Here is a 27988-nt window from a genome sequence, read left to right as displayed (position 1 = left end):
AATATGAATATGCATATATGCATCCTTGGTTCTAAATTTGAAATCAATGATGCATTTATACATCTAGCCACATCATCAAACTACTACAAATGAGATAAATGTTGTTTCTAAATTTGAAATCAATGATGCATTTATACATCTAGCCACATCATCAAACTACTACAAATGAGATGAATGTTGTTGTGCTTTAAATGAAACTTAGGGTAAAATGACAAAATTTAGGTAAATTAGAAAATATTTTGTTTCAAAATGCATCTACCATTGGAGTTCAAGTTTTATTTTAGCATAAAAAAAAAATTTTGATGTCAAATTATAGCAATAACTATTTTACATCTTGTATTGGACTTGGTCTGCACACTTTTCAGGTTTCATAAGTTGGCAGGTTGTGGCAATATACATTTCTTTTTAGAGTTGCTCAAAAATTTCAAGAGTGATGAAAGTAAGGGAAATTGCTTAGATTCTTATGATTTTGAAAAAATCGGTAAATTAATTATTTTTAAACTATTAAATTTGAATACTTGAAACAAATATTTTCTAAAAGGGATAAAATCCCAGTGATTCACTCTCGATCTGAGCGTGGTTTTTTAAACTGTGTTTTTAAATAAAAGGACGGGAAAGAGTTAGGATGTATATAACGCGTTTAAGTTTCACTGTTTTAGGATAGCAGGCAAGTTAAGAATATGGGGGGGGGGTATTACATTCAGCAACTTGTAAACATAAGAAACGAAATAATGAAGTGCAGTGTTCAATTTGGAATATTACATAACAATCTTACAAGGTACCCTAAAATGAGTCCTTTGATAAACATATACAACAATGTATCATGGTAAAACAATATAGTAAGTACATTGAAAGCAGTATAGTGTATAGGAAAATCCAATGCACATAGAAGGTTTCGGTAGCCAAGACAATGATGACTCAGAAGAAAGTGGCGGAAATCAAAGCATATGAAGCCATGGATATATACAAGAACATAAAAGACGTTGAGAACTTGGTAGCACTTGAGTCTGCTCCTGGTGATGGTACATTCTTTGATCCTTTTCCTGTACCAAATAAAACAATGATTCTCGTATGATTATTATAGTGCTGCATATGCATGCATAAAGATGCAACATGTCAAATCAAGGTTTTAAAGAAGTTGCAGATAACCTGATGTCCCTGATGGTGTGTAGGTGGGAGAAGCAGCTGTAAAGTTTCAGAAGACATTTCAACAAGGTTATCTTAAGAAGACTTGTTCGAACTGATGAAAGAGTTATCGATCTATCTTACCAATACAACGGCTAATTGGAGGAGTTTCCACCTTGCAAGCACTTGGAAGTGCCAAAGCCTGAGTCTGATTAAGGTTGATTCCCAGAGATGAACTGCCACCATTGATTACTTGACAAAGACACTGTGGTTGTGACCTGACAACAGTTGCAAACTGAGTGCAACATCCAGAAGATGGAATTGAGGAATTTCCTGTAACGTAGTCCAAGCATGGAGATAGACTAATGATCACAGTGCTGCAACTGGCTTGAGCTGAAGTACTCGTAATTACAGCAGCCACAATGACAATGGTTAGTATGAATTCTATGTTTCTCGCAGCCATTGAAGTCCTTTTCCTGTTCGTTTAATACTGATGAAGTAATGGTATATGGATGAGATTATTGTCTGCTGCTGAGCTTCTGGATACATGCCATAGGAGAAGGCAATTTACTTATATAAACAGAAATATTTTAGAGTATGAAAGTTGGGTCACCTACTTTCTCTTTACAGTGCCAGATGTTTTCACAAGCACCTGCTTTTGTTACTTTATTAGTGTTTTAACTTATGAACTAAGTGTATAGCATGCGCTGCTTCTATTTTTCAGTCAATTTAAAGGTATGCTTGGTGTGACTAAATTAAAAGCATGACTCTGCATATGCGTAAAAACTCCAGATGCCTAATCTTATTCATTTCCATTCCTTACTTCTTATACAAGGCTATGCTTTCTAGCTATGAAAGGGACATACTGCATTTCATATGCTACAGTTCTGTGTTAAGTTCCCCAAAATGTTACGAAAAGGGCTTAAGATGTATATCACGCTTATTTGTTAAAACAGTCCTCACTTGTAATCCCATCGCGTAAGTGAAGTGTGGATCACTAGGACAGCAAAGTCAAAGCAGTACTAATACCATGTTAACTTACTAATTTTCCCAAAATCTTAAGGGAATAAGATTTTTCTTCAGAAGCGTTTTTTTCTTTTGGGGGGGGGGATACTCTCGATACTGAAATTGACTCGTTAGTGTCAAATCTAGCGGTAGCACATTTCTCCTGAAATTCAGTCACTTTACAGAACCAGGTACTTGACCATCATTAGTGTCTCTAAAACAGGTACTTTTTGTATCCCAAAAGTCGTCATGTTCCAAATAGAAGCAATTGTATAGTAGATCATGATCCAGATACACTTGATGCTGAAAATTGCACGAATTGCATTATTGTCAAATTCGTGGAGTTTGTTTCTGGGTGTTGAGCAATGTCTCCTGAATTTCAGCAGATTTACAGAAACTAGTTACTTGAACAACATTAGTCTCTCTAAAACAAGTGTTTTTATTTCCCAAAATGCCTTATGTTTGAAATAGAAGCAATTATATAATAGATCAGTGATGCTGCTATGTTTCACTTTTTGAAGCTGAACAGGACTATTAACTCGCACAATGAACCTAAGTGCAGGCTAGAATGATAAATTTGCAGGATAAATTGACTTTCTTGCATACCACTGTGTCCAATAGGTACGCGACTTTATTCACTTGACTCTCAATGCTGAAATTAAATCAAATTTCTTTAGTGTCAAATTCAGTAGAGTTCATTTTTCGGTGTCGAGCAAAATCTCCTGAAATCAGTTGCTGCACAGAACCAGGTACTTCAAAACCTTAGTGTCTCTAAAACAGGTAGGTCCTATTTCTCAAAATTCATCATGTTACAAATAGAAGAAATTATATAGTAGATCATGTTCCAGATACTCTCGATGCTGAAAATTGCATTGAATTGCATTAGTGTCACATTCAGTGGAGTATATTTCTGGGTTCTGAGAAATATCTCTAGATTTTCAGCAACTTTACAGAACCAGGTACTTCAACAACATTAGTAAGGAGAGATAGAGCAAAAATGCAATGGACAAGAAGAAAACTTTCAGAGTGCAAACTTTAACTTATCATTCATGCCTTTGATTACAGAGGTCACGCATACATATAGAAATCATAAGGCACTAGGCCAACAATATGGATAAGGACAGGACAGCTATACTAGGAAATGTAAATAACGGTAATGCTGAAAACAAGGAGTGCAGAGAATTATTTTAACAACTTATTATGTGGTCCTGCAGAAGGTGACAAGGCAAGACAGGTGGCAGCATATTCCTTTCATTACTCCCCTTCAAGCTGAGCTGGAGGCTGTGCTGAAGCTCCAAGCTTGTCCAGTAAGAAGTAGTGTTGCTTGACAGAGAGTGGTTTAGTCAACACGTCTGCCAGTTGAAAGTGAGATGGAACATGGGTGGTAGTGATTTCACCAACATTGATCTTGTCTCTGATGAAGTGGCAGTCAACCTCAATGTGTTTTGTACGCTCGTGCATTACGGGGTTGGCTGTAATGGAGAGAGCAGCGAGGTTATCACAGTGTAAGATGGTTGGGGAAGTGGGGTTGAGGCCCATGTCTTTGAGGAGGGCTGTGAGCCAGGTGACCTCGCATGCTGTTAAGGCCATAGAACGATATTCTGCCTCCGCGGTTGAGCGAGCCACAACATTTTGTTTCTTTGTTTTCCAGCTAACAGGTGAAGTGCCCAGGAGAAGGCAGAAACCGGAAGTTGATCGCCTTGTTACTGGACAATTTGCCCAATCGCTGTCCGAGTAAGCATTGATAGATGCATTTGAGGAAGATGTGAGAAGAAGACCTTGAGATGGGTTGCCAACGAGATAGCGAAGGAGTTTCTTAGCAGCTTGCATGTGGGCATCAGTTGGGTGATGCATATATTGGCTCAGGATGTGAACTGGGAATGTGATGTCGGGGCGAGTGACTGTGAGGTAGATAAGCTTTCCAACTAGACGTTGGTATGGGTGGGGGTCAATAAGAGGAACTCCAGTGGTGGGTGTGAGCTTGAGATGTGAATCCATTGGGAGTTTTAATGACGAAGCAGTGGACATTCCAAATTCTCGAAGTAGGTCTAGAGTATATCGTTTTTGAGAGATGAAGAACCCAGCTTTAGAGCGTGAGATTTCAATGCCCAGAAAATAGCTCACTGGACCAAGATCTTTCATGTGAAACTTTTGGGCCAACATTGTTTTTATGTACTCAATTTCAGTAGGTGCATTGCCAGAAATCAGGAGGTCATCAACATAGATTAAAACTAGAGTAATAGATGTACCTGAGGTTTTCTTGAATAAGTTGTAATCAGTTTTTGATTGTACATAACCCAGCCCTTGTAATGTCTCAGATAGCTTACGAAACCATTGGCGAGGGGCCTGTTTGAGGCCGTATAATGATTTGAGAAGTCGAAGCACTAAATTACCAAGGGAGGTGGGGGAGGAAGTTGCAGAGATTCTGGAACCTAGCCCCGTGTAGCCTTGAGGAAATTTCATGTAAACAACCTCCTCAAGGTCGTCATTTAAGAAGGCGTTGGAGACGTCCATTTGCACTGTAATCCAATCTTGAATGGCAGCTACAGCCAACAAGGTACGCACTGTTGTTAACTTTGCAACGGGTGCGAATGTTTCAGCATAATCGATTCCATAAACTTGTTTGCATCCTAGTACGACAAGTCTTGATTTGTAGCGTTCAATGGAACCGTCTGGGTTGTATTTGGTTTTAAAAAGCCATTTGCAGCCAATGGGCTTTTTACCTGGTAGAAGGGAAGTCATAGTCCAGGTGTTGTTGTCTTCTAGAGCTGAGAGTTCGTTGTTCATTGCCTCAATCCAGTGAGGATGTTTCAGTGCATATTTGAAGCTGCAAGGATCTGTGTTTGTTGAGAGCTGAGCAGATAAGCAATGAAACTGGTCAGCAATTGGAATGTCTATCACTTGAGCAATGTTGCAGGAAGAGTGCATACTATGCACATAGTCATTCAGCCAGGCTGGCTTTCGAGCAGCTCTGGTGGAATGTCTGAGAGGACGGTTTTCTGGCGAAGGCTGAGTATCAATTGGATGTTCAACAACTGGTTGACCGTAAATGACAAGGTCATCATCAGTAAATGGCTGAGTTGGGGCTTGAGGCATAGGAACAGGGGTAGGCTGTATATATGGCTTTGGGCTGGAATTGTTTAGAGGGAAAACATCTTCATGAAAGACAACGTCACGAGATACGAACGTTGTCATAGAAGACAGGTTTAACAGTGTGTAACCTTTTTGAGAGAAAGGGTAGCCAATAAAGACACAGGGTACTCCCCTTGGGCCAAATTTATCACCAGTATGTGAGGGATTTGCAGCAAATGCCAAGCACCCAAAGGTTTTGATGTTGTCATAATCAACGGGTTCGTCATATAGGATTTCATATGGAGTTTTGTTGCCCAATACTGGTGTTGGCAACCGGTTGATGATGTAGACAGCCGTTAGCACACACTCGCCCCAAAACTCCAAAGGTAGTCCAGCTTGAAAACGAAGACACCTAGCTACTTCAAGCACATATCGGTGTTTCCTTTCGACACGAGCATTTTGCTGTGATCGATGTGGACAGGATGTCTGGTGTGTAATGCCCTTTTCTGCATAAAATTGTCTGCAACTCTCATCACCGAATTTTGCTGCATTATCCGATCTAATGGTCTGAATTTCAGCTTTGAAGTGAACTTTAGCATAGTTATAGAAGGCCTTGATAGTTGATATATAGTCAGATTTATATTTGAGCAAATAGACCCATGTGACTCTTGTGCAATCATCGACTATCGTGAGAAAGTGTTTGTATTTGCCCCTGGTAGCCAACTTGTACGGTCCCCATGTGTCAATGTGTATCAGTGAGAATTTTGTAGCAGCATGTGACAAGCTCAAGTCAAATGGCAACTTGGTGAATTTTGACATAGGGCATGTGACACAAACTTGATCAACTGGAAGCATGTGAGACTTAAGAGAGGGGATATACCTGAGTTTAGCAAGGGGGGCATGTCCCAGCCTATTATGCCATAAAGTAAATGTAAACGTTACAGATTTTGATGCAGATTTGACAGAGGGAGGAACAGGAGAATCCTTCATGTAATAGAGACCATTCTTTAAAGTGCCTAGAGCCCTGGTGTGTTTTGTCTGAGCATCTATGATTTTGCAGCCTTCCGGGTGGAACGTGACAAGACAATTGTTGTCTTGGGAGAGCTTGTGAATAGAGAGTAAGTTATGTTTAAATTGAGGGACATAGAGTACCTTTTGAAGCTGCAGACCATTTTTCATTGACATGTTACCAATGAAAGTAATTCTTGATGTGGCCCCTGTAGGCAGCTTTATAATCAAGTCTGGAGGAGCTGGTTGAACATTTGTCAATCTGTCAAGGCTAAAAGTCATATGGTCACTGGCACCCGAATCGATGATCCAATCAGTGCTATCAACTGCAGACATGTGGCATGTGACCATTCCTGAGAAACAATGCTCAAGTTCATCATCTGTGACAGAGCTGTGTGCACTTTGGCCCATGTCATTGGTTCCTTTAGGTAGTAGGTTTAGCAATTGCTGGAGCTGTTGAGCTGTGAATTTCATTTCTTCCTTGCCAGTATTGACCTGCACAGCAGAGTTAGCATGCATGGGATGGCCAGGCCTATTTGGTGTTGAACTCTGTGACTTTTGTTGGGGTTTATATTTTCGATGCCATCTAGGATAACCTACCACTGCCCAACAGCGTTCACTACTATGGTTTCTCTGACCACAACCAGTACATGCAGGGCCCTTATAATCAGTTTGAGTCTTACCAAACATCGCTATAGCAGCTGTCTCAGCTACGTTGAACAAATCCTTTTGAGACTCTTCTTGTTGTATAGTGGCATACGCAGATTCGACACTAGGTAGGGGATGTTGCATCAACATTTGACTTCTTAAAGCAGCATAGGTATCATCTAGACCATTTAAAAACTAAAAAAGTCTAGATTCACTTTTCTGTTTCTCAATAGCAGCTATAAAGGTAGTAACATCAGTTGCTACAGTGGTGACTACAGGAAGAACATTCATAGAGTCTATCTCCTCCCAAAGACTGCTTAATGAAGTAAAATACTCATTTATTGATATCTTGTTTTGTTTTAAGGCAAACAAATCCTTGTTGAGTTTATATTTTCTTGACCCATTACTTAGAAGAAAACGTTTCTCCAGTTGTGTCCATACTTCAGCAGCAGAGTTAATAAAGAGAATAGACTGTTTAATGCTATCTGAGACATTGCTATGGAGCCAAGAGATTACCAGATCGTTGCATACATCCCACTGAGTAGCTTGAGTTTCATCATCTGTGCTTCTTGTGACAGAGCCGGTTACAAAACCAAGTTTTCGCTTTGCAGAGAGTTGGATTTCGAAGGAACGCTTCCAAGATCTGTAGTCTACAGCACCCTGAAGCTTTGCAACACTCACAGAGAGAGGGCCATCAGATGGGTGTAAGAATAACGGATTTTGCATATCCGCGAACGTGAAACGACCACCATTTGCCATTGTGAATGGCTATAAACTTTCTCAGATCTGGGACAGAAAGACACGAAAACAGATTGAGAAGGATGAATGAGTGAAAGATAATGAAACTCTAAGTTTAAATCTCAGTAGATCCAAAAAAAGCATGTATCGGCTCTGATACCATAAGGAGAGATAGAGCAAAAATGCAATGGACAAGAAGAAAACTTTCAGAGTGCAAACTTTAACTTATCTTTGGGGTATTAATTGCCTTTAGTGTCCACAATAAATTGTGAGAATATTGGGGGTGGCTGGGAATCAAACCTTAGTTCTCCCGCCAGCCTAAGCTCTGATACCATGTTGAGTAACCAGCTCATCTAAAACCTTAAGGTGTTAGAGGAAGGCCCCAATAGGATCATATATTTAACAATTAGTCTCTAAAACTAGTACTCATTATTTCTCAAAAAATGGATTATGTTTCATATTGAAACAATTATATAGTATATCAGTGATGCTGCTATGTTTCTCTTCTTAAAGCTGCACAGGACTATTAATTTGCATAATGAAGCTGAATGCAGGCTGGAAAGACAAATTTGCAGGATAAATAGATTCCCTTGCCTTGCATACCACCGAGTTCAGCTTCTTGATCTAAATATTCGCTACAAAATTTCTTGACAACTTTCTTGACTAGGTTCTTTTCAGTTATTCTCTTTAAACTTGCGATATCAATAGACCATAAACAACTGTTACATATGAAGAGATGAATATAGGGTTTCCAAAAAGGATCTGGAAAACTCGAGCTGTACTTACCACCGCACATTTGGTTAAATAACTTTGGTACCAGTAGCACAGTTCTGCCGACTACTGTGAAAATTAGTTAGTAGTTGTTAAAATAAGTGGAACTGGAGTGCTATCTCTTTTGAATGAACCATCTGATGTAATATAAGTCGAATTTGATGCCAACACCACTTCTCTTTTCTGCCAATGTAGCTATGCACCAGTATCAAAGATAAGTACTAGAAGTCGATATTTGGCCATTAATTGATTTATAGCATCTATCATTTATTTGACAGTTTCAAAGATAAGTGCTAAAAGTCTATATTTGTCCATTTATTAATTTTTAGCACTGCACTTTAGTATTACAACGTGCGTTCAGATTCCATTATAACATCAATGAGCAGTAAAAAAAATTCTGATTAATATATTTCGCTGTAAAATAGCCATTACATATTCATCCCAATAGGAAGAAAATATCAAAAAAATCATCACAGAGGTGAAACAATGTAAAATACTCAACAAATATGTTACAAGTAGAAATACGAATGATCCAAGATTGCTACTTGTATAAGGCCTGAACAGTACAGGACTCAGAATTTGGTGGCTGCTGAAGCACATGACGCAATGAAGAGAGCAGAAAGCACAATATGAACGGGCACTTTGATGTTTCTACCATCAGATGCGGTGCCATCTGTCGAGGGAACTGTTTTAGACCCTCCTCCTGCAGTTTGCAGTGAGTTAGCTATAATACGATCAAGGTATGGACATGGTGTTCTGTAGATTACTTATATTGTATGCCAACTGTATTTCAGTTTACATCTCAGATTATAGATCTTAAATTTGTTCACTGCACACTCATCTTGTAGAAAATGGTTATATATTGTACATGACTCTTCCATGTTATAATTTGTGTTGAAAGATTCACCATTATTCTATAGCTGTCTGGACATCATTGCTTTGGCTTGAATTCCTACGCAATTTCGCAGTTGCTTACTACTTATTTTTCAAGGATAATGACACACTGGCCAATTATAGCTTAGCAGGAAACAATGTTTCAGTATGAAGTTTATTTTTGTGACATTGGACCTTGACTGTACTTAATTCTGTAAGATATTGACTACCTGATGGATTGTTTGAGTCCGACGGAGTGTCAGGTGTTTCATCAGAAGAATCAGATGGAGATCCCTCTGGTGAACTGGTCGGTGTGGCTGCTGAACTTGTTGGCGATCCATTTGCAGCTGCTTTTACGAGAAACAAATATTAAAAATTTTGTCCAAGTTAGATAACCTGTTTACGGCCTAAGGCTAATTTTGACATTATAAATAATTAACTGCAAAAGATTAAAAATAGAATTTAGCTTACTGTTGCATTGACTTAGGGGTGGAGTCTGCACGTTGCAAACACTAGGGAGTGTTAGAGCCTGAGTTTGATTAATGTTTAAACCCAGGGCAGCAGCACCACCACTCAAGACTGTGCAAAGGCACTGTGGCTGTGCTTGAACAACATTTCCGAGTTGTGAGCAGCAAGAAGATGACGGGGTTGATGAATTTCCGGTGATGTAGTTAAGGCACGAGGACAAGCCAAGAAGTGCACTACTACAGCCCGATTGAGCCATGGCTCCTCCACATAACATTACTACTAGAACTAAAACTAGGCTCATTCTGATCATTTTAGAAGCCATTGCTGAATCTTTAGGATAGCTGAACTTCACAGAAAGAGAGGCCTTAGAGAACCTTTATGCGATAAAGGAGAAGAGTATGCTAGGTTATGAGAACGTATTGTTGATTGGTGAAGAGGAAAGGCCGGGTCTTGGAGTTTAAATATGTGAAATTCAGTAAACAGGAAATGATATATAGGTAAACTTGGGTGACCAACCCTTGGTTTATTATATTTGTATCCCATATAATTCAAGCAGTCATTGCAAAATTCAGTTGAAGTAAAAATTTTGCTTTCTTATGTTTATTTGGTCATACGACATTCAGTAGATCAATTAAAAACAAGATAAAAGGATAACCAAACAAATCAAATATATTGTGATATTATCTCTATTCCATTAAGTAGATCATGGGTTGTACGAGGGAAAAACTAGGGGAAGAAAATAAGAGCCAGGTATTTTATAAATTACTGTCTCAGTATAAACATGTTACTTGTAAAAGTTACAAAGCAATTACAAATTGCAATATGCCAAACCTACCCAACTAGAATAGGTGAACTCCCCTGTATTGTGTCAAAACAAACAAGAAATGATGTATCAATATCATAGTTGTTGAGCTCCAATAACTACTTCAAATCTTCCATTTTCCCTCCAAACCTCTAGAAACCCCCATATACTCTATATTTCATCATTGCCAAATCCTAGTAGCTGTTAAATGCAATAGTTTTAATATCTTAGTTCTGCATTGTGCTCCTAAACCTCTCACTCTCTTAATCATGGAAAATGCCAATTCTTTTTTGCGCCTAAACTTACTATCTGCAACTATGTTATTCCTTTTTGTTGTTTCTGTCAATTGTCAAATTAGCACACCATGCACTTTTTCAATGCTAACCAGCTTCACACCATGCTTGAATTTTATCACTGGAAGTACCAGAAATGGTGCTTCTTCACCGTCGACTGCCTGCTGTAATTCTCTCAAGTCTCTCATGAGTACTAGCGTGGATTGCACTTGTCTCCTTGTCACAGGAAATGTGCCCTTTTCACTGCCAATTAATCGAACATTAGCAATTACACTTCCCCGAGCATGTAATTCTGCTAGAGTTCCAATTCAATGCAAAGGTAAAAACTTTGCTTAACCAATATTATTAAGACGTTACAGTTCAAGTTACTTATGAATCTCTAACCCTCAAAGTTTTATATCAATATATGTTGCAGCTTCGGGTGTCCCTTTACCTGCTCCAGGTATATAACATCGTAATTACAATTCAGAACAATAAAATATCATTGCATTAGAACACTTGATTTAAATATCTCTATTTTCTTAACATTGATAGGTCCTGCTTTGTTTGGGCCAACTCCTCCACCTGCTACAGCTGATTCTCCATTCAGCCCCACGGGTATGAATAACAAACTAAATATATGCAAGTAATTAAGATTAGTGACTCATAACAAGAGATGATGATCATGAAACGTATAGTTCTGCGGATTAAGACATGCCCGAATATGGATCTATTTCGCCAACCTTTGCAGTAGATTTCATGTAAGTAGGGCAGGGGCGGACCAAGGCATATATATCTACTATGTGAATTACTTGTACAGGGTCCCTACTGCATCTAATAATCTGTGTCAACATTTGGCCCTCTGATCTCAGACAAACAACAGCTACTGCATATAATTAAATTTTATATCAGCTTACTAGACGCTTATCAGCTACAATTTATTTATTTTTGTTTTCAAATGACGTATAGCTTCGAAAGCATCAGCACCAGCAAATGCACCAGCTAAAACTACTAGTGGAGTGGAACCGGGCAGCTCACCGGCTGAAACAACCTCAGAGAATATGCCGCCTACTGCAACTCCGGGGATTAGGCCAGTGCTCAATCCAACGTCTGCTTCAAGTAGTCAATCTTCTTATGCTTTATCACACTCTCTTTTGCTAGCATTTCTTGGGATCACGCTTTTGTCCAAATAGTCGAGGCCTCATTTAGTTCAATGTATGCACAAAATTACCTTAAACAAAAGCTTATTCATATGCATCATTCATCCACTGGATGAACGCTAATTGTTTTGCTTCTTGTTATTGCTCCCATGTAACGGTCCATGAGGATCAGATTCAGTCTAATTATATTGGCATATTCGATTAATTTCAAAGATTGCAACAAGTTTGATACAAATTCATGTAATCATTTTGTTTGGAAATGAAAAGTTTCAAATCCACACATATCGGGGATTGGTTGATACACATGGCAATCGAAAAAGTAGGTCCCCAAAATTTTTTAAATTTTTACCTAATGCGAATTACTATATTAAATATGCAAAAAATTTCAAATTTTTTACCTAAGAATTACACCTTGTATATCAAATACACAAAAGGAAAATACTCATAAGAGAAAATTTTACTTTTTTTTGTCAAATTTAAAGCATATCTCATTAATTAATAAAATGAAAGAGACTAAATCGGAATAAATTTCAAGATCCAAGTTGAAAAACAAATAAACGAGTTAAATAATTAGCCGCTTTATTTCCGGATTACTTAACTAACTGAACACAAATATTCTGAAAATTAAAAATAAAAATAATGGTATTCTAAGCAATTTATCATGCATCTCCCCTGAAAACAGTAGGTTGGCCCTTACATTAAATATCCTTACATTAATTTAATGGATAGTGAAATATTTGGAGGACTCACTTGAGCTTATATTATGAACAAAAAAATTTTGTTCGAGGTGAAAATAAGTGATTTTCACCATCGTCCCAAATGGATCCCAACTATCCACCTATAGCATGCTGAAAATGTTATTTATACGAGATATTATGATATACTATAAAATTTATTTATAACACAATCACCACATCGCACAAAATGAGATATATCGCATAAAGCAAAATAATCAAACACACAAATAAATCAAACAAAATGAAATAAAAAAACCCAAAATTCAAATATTTTGAAATAACACCAAATTATAATATGCTGTTAAACCAGAGATTTTGAATCAAAAAACTGAATTTTGTTATAAAATTTGAACTCTTAACTTAGTAGATCTCAAAACTAAAGTGATAAATTCAATTGGATTTTTCAAATTTTGTGGAACAGAAACTCGATTTTATTGAAAAATATTTTAATAAAAATATCAGAAATTGAGATGAAAAAAAACTATTAAAAATAGAGAAGAAGGATGAAAAAGGACATGATGATTTGCGTTAAGGAACATGGTACGACCTACTTTGGTTAATATTTTATGAGAAGAGGGAGTTGGATAGAAAAATCTTATCTTATATTTATATAAAGGAAAATCTGAGGAGATTCTTTGGTGGTTGACGTGGCATGTTCCAAATTTTTATTTTGATTTTTCCTAATTTTACAAGGCTACAGGTTATTGATCTAAAGTATAAGAATTAAGAATAAATATGTAAAATAGGTTTTACAGAAAGTGAACAGCCATACTAATAATGATGGAGGAGTCTAGAAGGTTTATTGGTTTATATTCCGTAACATATTGAAATTTACTTCTCCTTACCTCTGTATAAACCTCTATATAAATAAGCAAAAATACTTAGTTTTGCAGTTCCAATTTCTGTTCAGGTATGCATAATTTCTTATATGAATTTTCTATATATAATCTTGTAATGCTATATATTTGGCTACGAAGCTTTTATGCTCTGTGTTGGTGATAAATGGTGTTGAAAATTAATTTCTTTTTAAAGTATGGGTAGAAGTAGCTAAAAAAGAAAGGTCTAAAACAAAGCAGAAAGGAAGCACTAAGGATGACTCATCTAAGACCGCGTCATGATGATATCCGATGGCAGGCTGATATTAGAGGATCTAAGAATAACTTAGTACTTATACTAAATCCCACAGAGGAGAAGCCAAAATCTGGTTCATTTTTATATTGTTAGCAATACTAGATTTTCTATATATCATGAACAGAAAAAATTTCTCTTTAACAAATAAAACAATATTTTACTCGGACATTCACTAAAACAACTGATCTTCATTAAAAAGAAATAGAATATTTAAATTAATAATTTCAAATTTTCATTTGATGACTCACTCTTCGTCTAATTATAATCCTCCCTTTATATCTTTTCCTTCAAAATCTCATAATAAAAAAATACAAAAGAACACGTCAGTAAATAACAATTAACTAGCGTAAAAACTCGTACGAGGTACGGTCCTGTATATATATATTTATATATTATCTCAAATAAACTTGCATCTATATAAAAATAATTTTGAATATAATAAATAATTATTTTAACTTTTTACAGGTTTTTCTTACCTCTTTTTGTTTTCATACATACTATTGCAGGGTATTAGATAACTTAAGTGTTGAGGGCTTAATTTTTATCGTAGAGTTTGATTTTAACTTACCTCGATAAAAAAAATTAAAATTATATCATTATAACTAAAATATTTGAAATTTATTTGCAAGGATGTGTATCGGGTCATTTCAAGGTCGGGAAGTACTATCCCCGCCCTGATCCCCGAACACACTTTGAATCCTAAACGGGAATTTTTTTCATTACCGATTCCCGCTGGAATGAAGATTCCCACGGGGATGCAGGGATATTAAAAATAATAATTTTATATTTTTAGTATATTTTTAAAATAAAAAACAGTCTACTAATTCGTAATATATAAAAACATTGATAATATCTTATAATCTTAATATCAAATCATATTGAAATTGATTTATAATGCAAATGAATGACAAATTAAAAATATATATTAAATTATAATGTAAAAAAATTGATCAATAAAAGTACTGATTATTTTAAAATTATTATATTTTTTAAATACTATTTTTATAAAAATTTATTTAATAATATATATATAAATAGTCTACTAATTCGTAATATATAAAAACATTGATAATATCTTATAATCTTAATATCAAATCATACTGAAATTGATTTATAATGCAAATGAATTACAAATTAAAATTATGTATTAAATTATAATGTAAAAAAATTGATCAACAAAAGTATTGGTTATTTTAAAATTATTACATTTTTTAAATACTATTTTATAAAAAATTATTTAATATATATATATATATATATATGAATATGAGGTGAGTGAAACTAATATGAGGTGGTGGAATTTTTTAAATTTTATAATAAAATTACAAAAACTAAATAAAAAGAAGGCACGTAAATAATATAAATCAATATTTTATTTACTCAAAAATTAAATTAATAAAAAAAAGAATTTGATAAAAAAGAGAGAATGTGTCTTATCTAATAAAAAATTTAAATAACTCAAGAAATTATGTAGCACAATATTTTTGAGTAGAAAATTTGGGGTTTGATACTTATATTTTACAAAAATTGCGTGAGAAATGACATTTTTAAAATTTTCAAACATAAAATGCAAAATTGTAATTTTACTACCATTAAAATGTCTCAATTTACCTGTAATCCTTTTTTAATATATCGGAGAAGATACAATTATACGGAAACTAAAAAATGAAGTTACATAAATAATATAAAACAATATTTTATTTATTCAAAAGTTAAAATAATAGATAGAAAGAGATGATGTATTTTATTTAATAAGATTTGTAATTAAAATTTAATGTGATATATAAGACAATGAATGACAATGACATGTAATTTGACAATAGATCATAAGTGCATCGAATCTTGGTGTAAACATAATTTTTTCTTAATTTTAGCTTAAACTCGTAACTTCACGGCCATTAAAATGACAATATAAAAAGGGAGATAAATGTATAGATTTAAAACCCTTATTGATAAACCCTAGACCTCATAAAAAAAATCCAACGAGACTTGAAAAACATCCCAATTGAATCCTTGCTCTTCCTTGAATCCTTGCTCTTCCATTTTTAGGTACTGTCATTCAATCTATGACTGTATGTGTGTATATATATGTATGTATTCTCACAATTGTGCAATATTTCACATTTTCTTCTAGAATTCATGCTTAAACTTTTTTATGGGATTGGTTGTTTTGAATTGGTTTAATTAATGTTGAATTAGGTTCAAATGGGTTGGAAAGCAGCTCAGAAACTTATACATCACTGGAAGATTCTCCGTGGCGATAATGTAACAAACACATCTCTCCCCTTGTAATTACACACATTTCTTAGTCGATTTCGTGTATTTTTTTTAGTAAATTGTATATTTGTAATGCAAATTAATTTAGCATACAAACTAAGGAATTGTTTTTTATGCTTATAATTGTAATTACATATTTTTAGTAAATTGTGTAATTGTATATTTACATTCACATTTTATGAATATATATATTTATTATATGATTCTTGAAGCCTTGCAGTTTAAGATAGTTTGTACTATAATTTGATCGTGTATATATATTGGTTTATATCTCTATGGAGAGTAGATTTTAGTTTGAGAATGTTGAATTATTACGCAGTTACAAAAGTGCAGAACTATCTAATACCGAACATGTAGAACATGACAGCTGTTCACCGTTTTTACATAAACCTCTTCTCCACAGATCAATATTTTATACATTTTATGGAAATACTTTTTATTCTACTTTTGTCGGATTCGATATTTAACTGTACAAGTTGTTTGTTTTTATGTTCTTTGCAGGTGATGGTTATGAGAGGCAAAGATAAAGGGGAGACTGGGATTGTAAAGCGCGTTATTCGCTCTCAAAATCGTGTTATTGTTGAAGGAAAAAATCTGGTGAATATTATCACTCCATTCTACTATCAGACAGACATTTGTTTTTACTCTGTTTCACCAAAAACTGTTTGAGTGATTAGGTAGTGATAATTTGAGATACTCTCGGTTGACCTTGTTTTTGGCTCGGAAAAGAGGTAGTTGAGACTTGAGATAAGAAAAATTATGATATAACATAAATATCTTTTGTGAGACTAAGCAACAATCGACTGGTGAGGTTCTATATATTGTATATAATTATATATATAGAATAGCATGATAGTACGGAAGAAAGTGAGAGATGGATACATTAATATACTTAATTTGGAAATCCGGCTATCAACGTTTGGCTCTCAAAGCGTTTGTAATAACTTGGGAAAAAAACGAATGCAATTATCTAGATCAGGCAAGGCCTTAAAAATCTCACATAAAAGGTTATGTCTTGTACACAAATTGATTGGAGGAGTTATACATCACAGGAACACACTAATAAATAATACATTTTCCAATGTGGATAAATTTTACACGTATAGTCGTATACCTTCAGTCCCTGGAAATGTTTGTGATGAAATATATGTAGCATTCATTCGAGTTGTCTGAGAAAACCTTTGTTTAACACAATTAGAAGCTGCATGGTTAATTGCCTCTTCTTTTTTCTTTTTGTTCATTAAGTTGACAAATAATGGGTGTAAGCCAAGCATATTTTTCTTTAACGTGTTTAGATTATTCGTCTTGACAGCCATAGAATTTGTGCTTTACGTTTGTTGATTCACAATTTTCTCCTCTTACAGGTTAAGAAACATATTAAGCAAGGTCAAGGTCATGAAGGTGGAATTTTTACAGTAGAAGCTCCACTTCATGTCTCAAATGTTCAAGTACTAGATCCAGTGTCCGAGTCTGTAATCTAAAAACCAAATTTCCTGTGACTGTTAGCTACTATTTTTTCTTTTCAACTGACGGTTATTGATTTTTCATATAGAAAGCCTTGTAAGATTGGGATCCGATATCTAGAAGATGGCACCAAGGTCAGAGTTTCCAGAGGCATAGGTGCATCCGAGTCCATAATTCCTCGCCCTGAAATCTTAAAGATTAGAACTACCCCAAGACCAACAATGGGTAGGTGGCAATATGTGCACTATCTGCCCTAATTTATTTTCCCTTGCCTATCAGATTGTTTAATGCTATCGATGTGCCACAAGTGAATTTCAATTGAATTTACATTCTCCCATTTAGACAGTGCAGCTATGTTTATTTCTTTATTTAAGTTTTACTTTGGTGCTTGTCTGAAGTGGAAAGTAGAGGCCTTGACATTGTTGTTTAGTATCTATTGTTGTTTATATTTTTGCTTCCTTGAAGTTCTAGGGACGGGGTGTGTTTGTAGATTTTGTACTGTAAATTTGGTTTTAACCTTAAGGAAAGACATGACCATCTAAATTAGCAGTCGTTCTTATGGACTTGATGATTTTTCTAAAATTCAGTTTGGTTTTGAACTTTTTGTTAGCGTGCAAATAAATTTTGATATGGGTTGATGGATATTCTGTCATCTTCTTAATCTTCTTGTGCTTCTTCTTGCAGTTGGTCCCAAGGACACGCCTATGAATTTGGTTTTAGAGAGGACATTTGACTTTAAAGTTGGAAAGGGCATGCCTAATCTTTAATCAGTATGATACTGGATTTTATTCTCTTACGCACCATTTTTCTCTAAAATAAATTGATTTTTGTAGGGATATACAATAACCTGTAATGTACTGTATACTCACTTATTTGCCATCCTCTAGGTGTCTTTGCTCATCCATCTCATAACAAGATCATATTGATAATTGATTGAACTGCCTGATCATTTTAAGAGCTTTTTTTTTTCCAATATAGTATCATTAGTAATGGCAGCATGCAATTGTGAATGTATGTTATTGTTTATGTTTGTTGATGACCTTTTATTTTCTGGACATATGTTTGTGATTAATATAAATTAGGAACACCTCTAATATTTATGTAAGTAGTATAAATTCTAGTGATTAATTAGGGAGACCTCCAGATTATTTAATATTTATGGAAGTAGTTCAAATTTCAATATAAATTTCATTCTGCAATTACCTTTTTACATATATGATTATAAATTGGTAGAAAATGGATTCCAAGTTGTATTTGATGCACCATTAGTGGTCATGTATTACTTGTGTTTGTAGGTTCCATGATGCACTGTTGGTCTAGGTCAACCCTACGATATATTCCATGTCTCGAGAGCTTATATTGTGTGGTGTGAATCCCATTTAAAACATGGGTTATATAAGTGACATTGGAAGAAGTTAAAGTAAGAACTACAAGTAAGAAGCAGGCTAGAAGAGCTTAGAGTATTGTGCAATTAAATATCTAGCCCAGTATATAATATAAATTGTAGATGAAGTTAAAGTTTGTCAGGTTGGTTTCGATAGGGTTCCACATTTCAAGTTGGAGAGAGAATGCACTAGATCCTTTCTTTGATATATGCTTGAGGTTTCTTTTAGCTAGACAAATTCTCATTGTTTATGACATACAGTCACTCACTTAGGCGTGTGCTAGCCACATCTTGATGTTTTTATCTTATAAGTTACGTATTTATTTATTATTTCTTCAATGATTTTACAAGTTATCTTTGGCAGCTTCGTGTCTATAAAACGTAATCATTTCACTAGTGTTCTAGTTAAACAACCTGTACGATATATTTTAGAATATAGGGGCATCTAAAGCAAAATTTTCTACTGAATATCTTTAGGATAGGATTTAGCATCCTCGATTTGGAGGGGCAAGTAAATATGGATGTTGAGAGACTTTTGAAATGATTCGTTAGTGAAAAAACAGGGATGTATGACAGTAAAATGTATTTGCAGAAACTTCATGGGATGGAAAGGGATATGCAACAAATATCTGTTGCCCTTGCATGGTAGCAACAAAGTGAACTAATCGGGAAAAAACAAAACTAGTAGTGTACTGTGAGTATCACAGGGAAGTAGTGAACACCAAATTGGCAAGACTATAGTTTTATAAGTACAATGTGTCTTCTTTAAGTGTTCATAGTCCCTTAAACTGAAAGAGATCACTGCTTCCGACCTTTGTTTGCACTGGAATTTTCTTTGCTGTCATTGTTTATGATAAATTTGATTTTGTAATTTGTTTCCACAATTTTATAATCTTATAAACTTTGTAAATTGGTCCCCGTATACATTATTTTGCTTTCTCTTCAATGCCTCTGTCTGGATCCTTTCAAGTGCAGTACTGTTGCTAAAATGCTTATATATCTAAATTAAATTCTGGTTGCAGTATAATGGATGCAGTACACAATCAGAAATGATAGAAAATAATATAAATATTTAAAGATGAGATGAAGATAGGAATTAGGAAGGACCTAGGAAGCAAAGCTTGGTCTAGAAGGAAGGGTTTGAGCTCCTGATTACAGACATTTGTTATGAATAATCTAGTTAGTGTTTCGGAAGTAAGAGGCTAGGAACCTGAATTTACTGATATTGATTATCATTAATATTACTTTCATAGAAGCAATCTTTTTGTGAAATTGAAATAGCAAATCCCGGAATTTGAAACCAGCTATTAGGCCAGAGTAATTGTTTGGAAAAATGTCCAGCAATACCGTAAGAAAACAGTAAGTATCTTCCAAACCTGTTTTTTCGCGGCTTTAGAACAGAAATGTTATGGTAAAGTATAGTATAAAAACTTGAAAACAATGTTGAGCTTTTAACCTAAAAGCACTGCATATGTTGATCAGAAGCCCTTCAAAATTCATTTTATGTTTTTTGTTTCTAATTTAAAATGACCATTTACATTACTGCATACAATACGCACAGCTATGCAGTTATTGGACCATCTGGTTTTGCTCAAACTGAAAACTTTCCAATTTGGATCATTCATTTTTTTTTTCTGAAGAGTTGAACAAATTTCATTACCAGAATAAGAGAGTATTTGAAGACTTCATTGAATCTAAAACTCCAGTTTACATGAAGAAGAAGCAGTGTATATTCTTTCTGAATGTGTATTTACAAGCTTAAGAAATGAAGATTACAAGGAGCTGATATTTATACTCCTATCTTACTAATTGACAGCTGTCCTATCTCTAACAAAAAACAGTTACAAACAGTAAGGTGTTGTATTGGTAAAAGCTAATTTTAGCTTATTATTAAGGTCAATTTATTATTATGAGTAATAAGATCAGTCTTATTAGCCCCCCTTTTGACCGAAAAGGCATGATTCAATTTTCTTGAACACTCTGGTATGCTGTAGACTAACTGAACAGTTTCGTCAACATTACTTGAAGCTTGGTCAACAATTGCCTTGGAAGTTTCCTTATTCTTATTTGCCTCCCCACAAATTGAGAACGTCAGTCCTAATTTGGAAGAACATAACCAATGAGGGACCTTACCCAGTCCCTTGGTAAGAATATCAGAAGTGTTATCTTTAGTAGAAATCTGAGAAACATAGACTAAATCATCTTTGATCTTCTCACGAATAAAATGACAGTCAATCTCAATATGCTTGGTACGAGCATGATAAACAGGGTTGGCAGTCAAATCAACAGCAGACTTGTTGTCACAGAACAAAGGAACAACAGCATTGACATGAACACCCAGATCATCCAGATCAGACAACAAATTCCTTAACCACAGTACTTCACAAGAAGTATCGGCTAAAGCACGATATTCAGCCTGAACTTCGAGATGTTAAAGACTGCTTCGTTGATCGCCAAGAAATGGCAACATTTCCAAGTAAAAAACAGTAGCCACGTACAGACCTTCTATCATTAGGATCTGCACCCCTTGTAGCTGCAGATTGTTATTGGCAGGGAAAAATAAACCATGTCTAGATGTTAATTGTAAGTATCTTAAAACCCGTTTCACTGCAGTCATATGAGCCTCTCGAGGAGCATGAATAAACTGACTTAGCAACTGAACATAGTATGCTATATCAGGCCTAGAAGAAGTAAGGTATAACAATTTACCAACAAGAGCCCTATAAGAAGAGGGATCAACCAGTAGAGGACCAGAAATTGAACTATCATACAACTTCACATGAGGATTAATTGGAATGGAAAGTGGTTTGCAATCAGACATATCAACAGAAGCAATGAGATCTGTAATAAACTTGTGTTGCACAAGAAATACCCCTTGTTTATTTATGTGAAGTTCAAGACCCAAATAATATTTGGCAGGGCCTATGTCTTTAGTACTGAATTTTTGATCAAGAAGAGTTTTCAAAGATTGAATAAGATGAAAATCATTACTTGATTGTAAGATATCGTCTACATAAACCACCACAACTATGAAACTAGAACCAATACTGAAAGTATATAAAGAACGATCATACATGGACTGTTAATAACCAGCTTCTAGCAGAGTAGTGGTAAGCTTGGTAAACCATTCTCAAGATGCTTGTTTTAACCCATATAATGACTTTATTAATTTGCAGACAACATTAGGAATTGAGCTATAACCAGCAGGTCTATAACCTAGAGGTAGCTCCATATAGACTTCTTCGGACAAGCCCCCGTGTAAAAATGTATTATTCACATCAAGTTGTTCAATGAACCATCCCTTGGCAACATCAATAGCTAAGAGACTTCTAACTGTAACAAGCTTAATCACAGGAGCAAAAGTCTCATGGTAGTCTAACCCTGCGGTTTGAGTATACCCTTTTGCTACTAAACGAGTCTTAAACCTATCAATTTCACCAGTAGGTTTATACTTTACCTTAAAACCCCATTTACAGCCAACTTTAGGTTTTCCAGGTGGAAGTGACATTAAAACCCATGTATTGTTTGCTTCTAGTGCCTGTAGTTCATTATCAATAGCTTGAACCCATCGAGGATCCTTGATAGCTTGATAATAGTGATGAGGTTCAGAGATGATATCTGACTTATGACAATATGCCAAAATCTCTTGATTATCAGAATCATAAGTATGATGAGACATATGAAGAGAGAACGGATCTAAGGCAGAAGGAGATGAAAGGAAGTTATGATTCTCCATGAGTTGACTAAATAATACTGTGGGTTTTGAGGAATTAGGGACATGATAATCATTCCACCAAGGTGGTCTTGCTTTAACCCTGGTAGAAAGTCTGAGAGATTGCTCAGATGAACAAGAAGGTAAATATGTACTACGAGGAATAGAGGAATCTGAAATATGTGAGTCTTTAGTATGAGGAACATTCATATCAAAATGATCAAAATGATCAGAAGACGCTGAAAAAGGTGGAGATGAAGTAACATGAGAAGATACTTCTAAAGGATTGGTGGTTAAATGTAAATCAGGTTGAAGAATATCAGAAGTAAAAGAATCTGAGTGATGAGAAGAAAGCCAATCAAGAAAAGTATAAGATGTACAAGATGTGGTAGTGACAAAAGGCAGTGAGGTAGAAGACTTATGGTGGTAAGGAAAAATATGCTCCAAAAACTTAACATGCCTACTAACAAAAATGGAGTAATTGTCTAACCTTAACAATTTGTATCCCTTTTGTAGATATGGATATCCTATAAACACGCATTGAATTGCCCTTATAGCAAGCTTATCCGAAGAGTGCACAGAAGCATAACATAGACATCCAAAAGCCTTTAACAAAGAGTAATCACGCTTTGTGTTATACAAAACTTCATAGGGACTTTTATGCTGTAGAACAGGACTAGGCAACAAATTCACTAGGTAAGTAGCAGTGAGCAAGAACTCACCCCAATATTTATGAGGCAAGGCTGACTGGAATCTCAAAGACCTAGCAACCTCAAGTAAATGTTTATGTTTTCTCTCCACTCTAGCATTCTGCTGTGGAGTCTGAGTACATGATCTTTGATGTAAAATTCCCTTTTCAGTAAGGAAAAGTGAAAAATTAGAGTTAAGAAACTCACTCCCATTGTCTATTCTGATGGTTTGAATTTTGACATGAAAATGATTGTCAACATAGGCCACAAAAGCCTGAAACTTCTGAAAAACTTGTTGCTTACTAGACAGAAGAAAAGTCCAAGTTGCCCTACTATGATCATCAACTATCGCTAAGAAGTATTTACAGCCTTGTGTAGAAGCTATATGATAAGGGCCCCAAACGTCCATATGAATAAACGAAAAAATTGAAGAAGCATAAGAATCACTATGCTTAGAAAAACTAAGCATTGATTGCTTCAAAAAAGGACATATAGGACAATCTTTGTTACAATCAATAAGTTTGTTGATGTGAGGAATATGGCTTAAAGTAGTATTAGGTGCGTGCCCTAATCTAAGATGCCATAATTTTGAACAAGTAATAATAGAACTAGAACAAGTGACTGCAGAAACCTTTTTGGAAGATTGAGCTGATGAAGAAGCTTGAGCTTGAGAGAAATAGTATAAACCACCCTTTTCAACACCAGTTCCCAGAAGTTTCTCCTTGTGAAGGTCCTGAAAAATGCACTTGTCATGAGAAAACTGTACACTGATGTTAGAATCTAGTACAAGTTTACTAACAGCCAACAGGTTGCAATTGAACTGAGGTACAAACATAACATTTAAAAGTTGAATTTCATCAGTCAACTGAATTGTGCCTATCTGATCCACTTGGATAATTTGACTATTTGGCAAAGCTACATGAATAGGTTGAGATGCATGAACCAAGTGAGTGAACAAACTCTTGTTACTACTCATGTGATAAGAGGCCCCTGTATCAATGACCCACACAATTTTTAAATCCAGGTGTGAAAAAGACATCATAGAATAAGCCAAACCTGCCATGCCATTAATATGATCTTCAGGAGTTGAGCATTTATTTTGCATCATAAAATTCATCAAAGTAGACATCTGTTGCTGCAATTGATCAATAGTAACTTGCTGATTTTGAGAAGATTTAGAAGATCCAACAACAACATTACCCATAGTAGAAGTCTGAACAGAACCAATTGGACCACCAAAAGATCCAATAGTACCAGTAGCTTGCATTGCTTGGGGAAGGGCCCTATTGTTATTGCCAACAAATTTTTCCCTGCCTCTACCCTTTGGTGGATATCCAATCAGTTTATAACATGTTTCCTTAAGATGTCCCTCTTTATGACAGTAAGAACACTTGAGAGATTGTCTTTTAGAAGTAAGACTTGATGCATATGTAGCACTATTTGTATCACCATTAGAAATACTAATTCTGACTGTGGCAATAAAAGAAGTAGGAATGGAAAAACCTAGTCTCTGCCTCTCTTCTTGTTTGACCAAAGCAAAATCTTGAGGTACAGTTGGTAATGGAACCATCATCAATATCTGTCCCCGTGTAGCAGAGAAATTCTCATTCAAACCCATTAAACACTGAAGTAATTTCTTTCTCTGCTCCCAATCTTCTTGAAGCTTATGGGACTCACATTTACAGGTAGATTTACATGGAATCAAAGGTTCAAGAGCAGTATATTCATCCCAATGATTTTTCATCTTGTCATAGTAAATTTCAACAGACCTATCACCCTCCTCTAAGGCATGAAGATCCTTAAACACCTGATACACTCTATGACCATTGATACTCGAAAATTGATCATTCAACTCATCCCAAACCTCCTGAGCAGTAATGACAAAATCCATGCCATTGCTAATTTCATCAGACACAGTATTCAAGATCCAGCTAATTACCATATCATTGATTCTATCCCCTGTGACCTCAAAGGGGAAGAATTATGGGGTTTTTGTAATATCCGGGATATATCGTGTAATTATTTTTTGCTATTAAATAATTATTATGTGTGTTCAGTATTTATTCTGTGAATTAATTGTTAAGCGTTATCGGTGTTTGGATATTTAAAAATATTATTAATTGAGTATTTTAATTTTCATATGTCCAAAATAAAATATAGATTATTGTCATATCTTCCTAATTATTTTTATGTTGATTTATGGATTTATAAGAATCATATGAAATTTCTAAAATCTTTTTCTGAGTATTTAAAATCTATTTTATAAAAACGGGAACCAACTGACGTCACCCGTTGTTACGTTTTTGGAACCCAAAACTCTTCCGAGAACTCCTTCCTAACCTAATTGTAATATTCCGAGCATATTCCATGTTTCGACTTTTTCGATCCGGCGTACGGTTTGTTCTGCGCGGGTCCCGGCGCAATATTTTCGATACAATATTTGTTCCGATAAATCAATAAAACCCGTATTTTCGATAAACGGGAGCTTTTTATTAAACTATCCCAATTATCACTTCGTAGTACGTGTAACCAGGCGCTGAGACCAAGACCGCAATACAAATTGTACTGGTTTGGATAATTATCCTGAAAACCGATACCGTTTGGATCAGTTTTTATAAATAAACGTACCGTTTTATATCCGGAATGATCCAACGGGATACTAATTTTCCGTAATTATAAATAGCCTTTTACCGTATTTTATTTCGTATCAAAATCATTTGCAGATAGTTAATTTTATAATTTTCAGAGAAAAACCCTAAGTACATAAACTGTTCTAAGAATCAAACAGCAAAACGAAGACGTTACCGATCTCTGTTTTCAAAGCTTGAGTAACCAAAACGAAGGGTTTGAAGTGTTCTACCAGATTCTGAGCTTCGTTTTACTACATAAATCAAAGTTTATTTTCTATAATTTTATTTATTTTCGAATTAAATTTATTAAAAATATGAATTTTTGGTCGGATGATTGTTTGTATGATTTGATGATTGCATGTTGTAGAGCTTGTTTTCCTGATGATTTTGATATATTATACGTCTGATTTGGAGTTCAATAACATGACCAAAAGTGGGTTTAATTTTCGAATTTCAAAATTAGTGTTTATAACCCGTATGAATGTTCTTAATTGAAATTTGGGGGTTTTTTTATTCTGGAATAGATTGATGTTGTGATATAGTGGATTGTATTCTCTGTGAAATTTGCAATCTAGTCGTATAAGTTTCATGAATCACCGAGGTCTGTAGAGAAGGAAGTTGTCTTTTGAAATTTTCCGAAGTTCGCCGGAAACTGGCAAACTTCACGGCCAAATTCCGGCCAACTCAGGGATGATTAGAACAATCTGTTGGCATGGTTGTATTCCTGGTAAAGTATAGATATGATCTGGAGGTGTTAGTGGGGTGAGAACACCGGGAACATGTTCTCCGACCACCCCTGTATTTTCCAGCGACGGGGCTGGAAAATTACAGTTTAGTACCTATAGTTTTGAAAACGATGCAGTTTGGTCCCTGAAGTTTCCAGAGTTTGCAAAAATTGGATTTCTGTTTTAAAAATGTTTAAAAATCATATTTCCTATTTATTTTTATTATAAAAATTTGTTTTTAATTTTTGAAAATTCTAAAAATTAGTATTTTAATTCTGAAAATTATTTTTAATTCCAAAATAAATCTAAATTAATTAGTTAATTAATTTCAGTTAATTTCTAATTGATTAATTGGTCAATTAGTTCGAAAATTAATTGATTAATTGATTTAATTAATTATTAATTGATCTTAATTAATTACTTAATTAGATTTAATTATTTAAAAATGATTTAAAATTTTGAAAAATAGTTTCGAACTTTGAAATATTATTCTAAATTATTTCCAAGGCTCGATAATTATTATAAAATTGTTTCGAAGCCAGAATTGGCCAATCGAACCCTGTTTGTTAACCCGAAATTGATCCAACGACCCGTTTTAATTCCAAATAATATTTTAAAAATTATTTTAAATACCAGAAAGCCTATTTATGACCCGAGACTTCTTTATAAACGATATGTCATTGATTACGTGATGTATTATGTGTTATACGTGACTTGTTAATTGACTATCGGTCTATATATTCAGTGTTTGCTTGATTATTGCATAACTTTCAATCCGTTAATCGGATTTGGGTGAAACGAATGGTAGATAGAAGTATGTGTTGAATAGAATCATTTGAGTTGATTATTGATAGATGCTTATGATATGTGAGCAGAAGAGGCAAGACGTAGGAAAGGGAAACATGTAGTTGAGGAGTAAGACAATTGTGATTGGAAGCGAGTGCAGGATAGTAAGCTAATACCAGACAAGTGTTCTGAACTTTCTCGAGATATTGTAGTACTTGATAGTCTTGTTGATATTGCGAGTGCTTTGAAGCACTGAAACCCAAACCCTGATTCCAGTTATTGTTCTTGAGCCATGAACCTTATTCTTTCTATACCATTGATTGTTGTATACCCAAACACGAACCTCAAGTATACAATACTACTCCACAAATACATACACATTAAATATTAAACACGGAACCAGACTGCTTACACCTTCAAACCATTGTATTTTATGCTTTGAAAGCCCAAATCTTTGAAACCCTGAAACGTTGATTCCTTTGTTATCCAATTCTTTCATTACCCAGCATTC

General features: G+C 34.9%; 6 protein-coding genes across 7 annotated transcripts; 2 read left to right on the top strand and 4 right to left on the bottom strand.

The window, feature by feature from the left end:
* Positions 1-1129: 1129 nt before the first annotated feature.
* Positions 1130-1588, bottom strand: LOC141701169 (non-specific lipid transfer protein GPI-anchored 5-like). Its single transcript, XM_074504833.1, has 2 exons — positions 1270-1588; positions 1130-1185 (listed from the first exon to the last, which is right to left on the bottom strand). The coding sequence occupies exons 1-2, from the start codon at positions 1586-1588 to the stop codon at positions 1130-1132; spliced, it is 375 nt and encodes a 124-aa protein (XP_074360934.1).
* A 5465-nt stretch (positions 1589-7053) lies between these two features.
* On the bottom strand, positions 7054-7617 carry LOC141701158 (uncharacterized). Its single transcript, XM_074504818.1, has one exon. The coding sequence runs from the start codon at positions 7615-7617 to the stop codon at positions 7054-7056; it is 564 nt and encodes a 187-aa protein (XP_074360919.1).
* Positions 7618-8748: 1131 nt separating this feature from the next.
* On the bottom strand, positions 8749-10155 carry LOC141706314 (non-specific lipid transfer protein GPI-anchored 15-like). The gene is made up of 3 exons (XM_074509106.1): positions 9712-10155; positions 9471-9587; positions 8749-9070 (listed from the first exon to the last, which is right to left on the bottom strand). The coding sequence occupies exons 1-3, from the start codon at positions 10028-10030 to the stop codon at positions 8940-8942; spliced, it is 567 nt and encodes a 188-aa protein (XP_074365207.1). The 5' UTR covers positions 10031-10155; the 3' UTR covers positions 8749-8939.
* Positions 10156-10700: 545 nt separating this feature from the next.
* LOC141706313 (non-specific lipid transfer protein GPI-anchored 21-like) lies at positions 10701-12173 on the top strand. Its single transcript, XM_074509104.1, has 4 exons — positions 10701-11122; positions 11219-11245; positions 11338-11400; positions 11752-12173. Exons 1-4 carry the CDS (start codon positions 10780-10782, stop codon positions 11973-11975), a joined length of 657 nt encoding a protein of 218 aa, XP_074365205.1. The 5' UTR covers positions 10701-10779; the 3' UTR covers positions 11976-12173.
* Positions 12174-15709: 3536 nt separating this feature from the next.
* On the top strand, positions 15710-19873 carry LOC141708515 (uncharacterized). Of its 2 annotated transcripts, XM_074512177.1 has the most exons (7): positions 15764-15900; positions 16010-16075; positions 16589-16684; positions 17452-17555; positions 17640-17776; positions 18236-18321; positions 19528-19873. In XM_074512177.1, exons 1-6 carry the CDS (start codon positions 15877-15879, stop codon positions 18316-18318), a joined length of 510 nt encoding a protein of 169 aa, XP_074368278.1. In that variant the 5' UTR covers positions 15764-15876; the 3' UTR covers positions 18319-18321; positions 19528-19873. The 2 variants fall into 2 exon arrangements, with proteins under 2 accessions (XP_074368279.1, XP_074368278.1); XM_074512178.1 differs by lacking the exon at positions 19528-19873 and having other exon boundaries at positions 15710-15859; positions 18236-18565.
* Positions 19874-24430: 4557 nt separating this feature from the next.
* On the bottom strand, positions 24431-25278 carry LOC141701138 (uncharacterized). Its single transcript, XM_074504800.1, has 2 exons — positions 24537-25278; positions 24431-24471 (listed from the first exon to the last, which is right to left on the bottom strand). Exons 1-2 carry the CDS (start codon positions 25276-25278, stop codon positions 24431-24433), a joined length of 783 nt encoding a protein of 260 aa, XP_074360901.1.
* Positions 25279-27988: the final 2710 nt, after the last annotated feature.

This window comes from Apium graveolens, chromosome 2, assembly GCF_009905375.1.
Source record: "Apium graveolens cultivar Ventura chromosome 2, ASM990537v1, whole genome shotgun sequence".
Taxonomy (NCBI): Eukaryota; Viridiplantae; Streptophyta; class Magnoliopsida; order Apiales; family Apiaceae; genus Apium; species Apium graveolens.
This window is presented reverse-complemented; position numbering and strand designations above follow the sequence as displayed.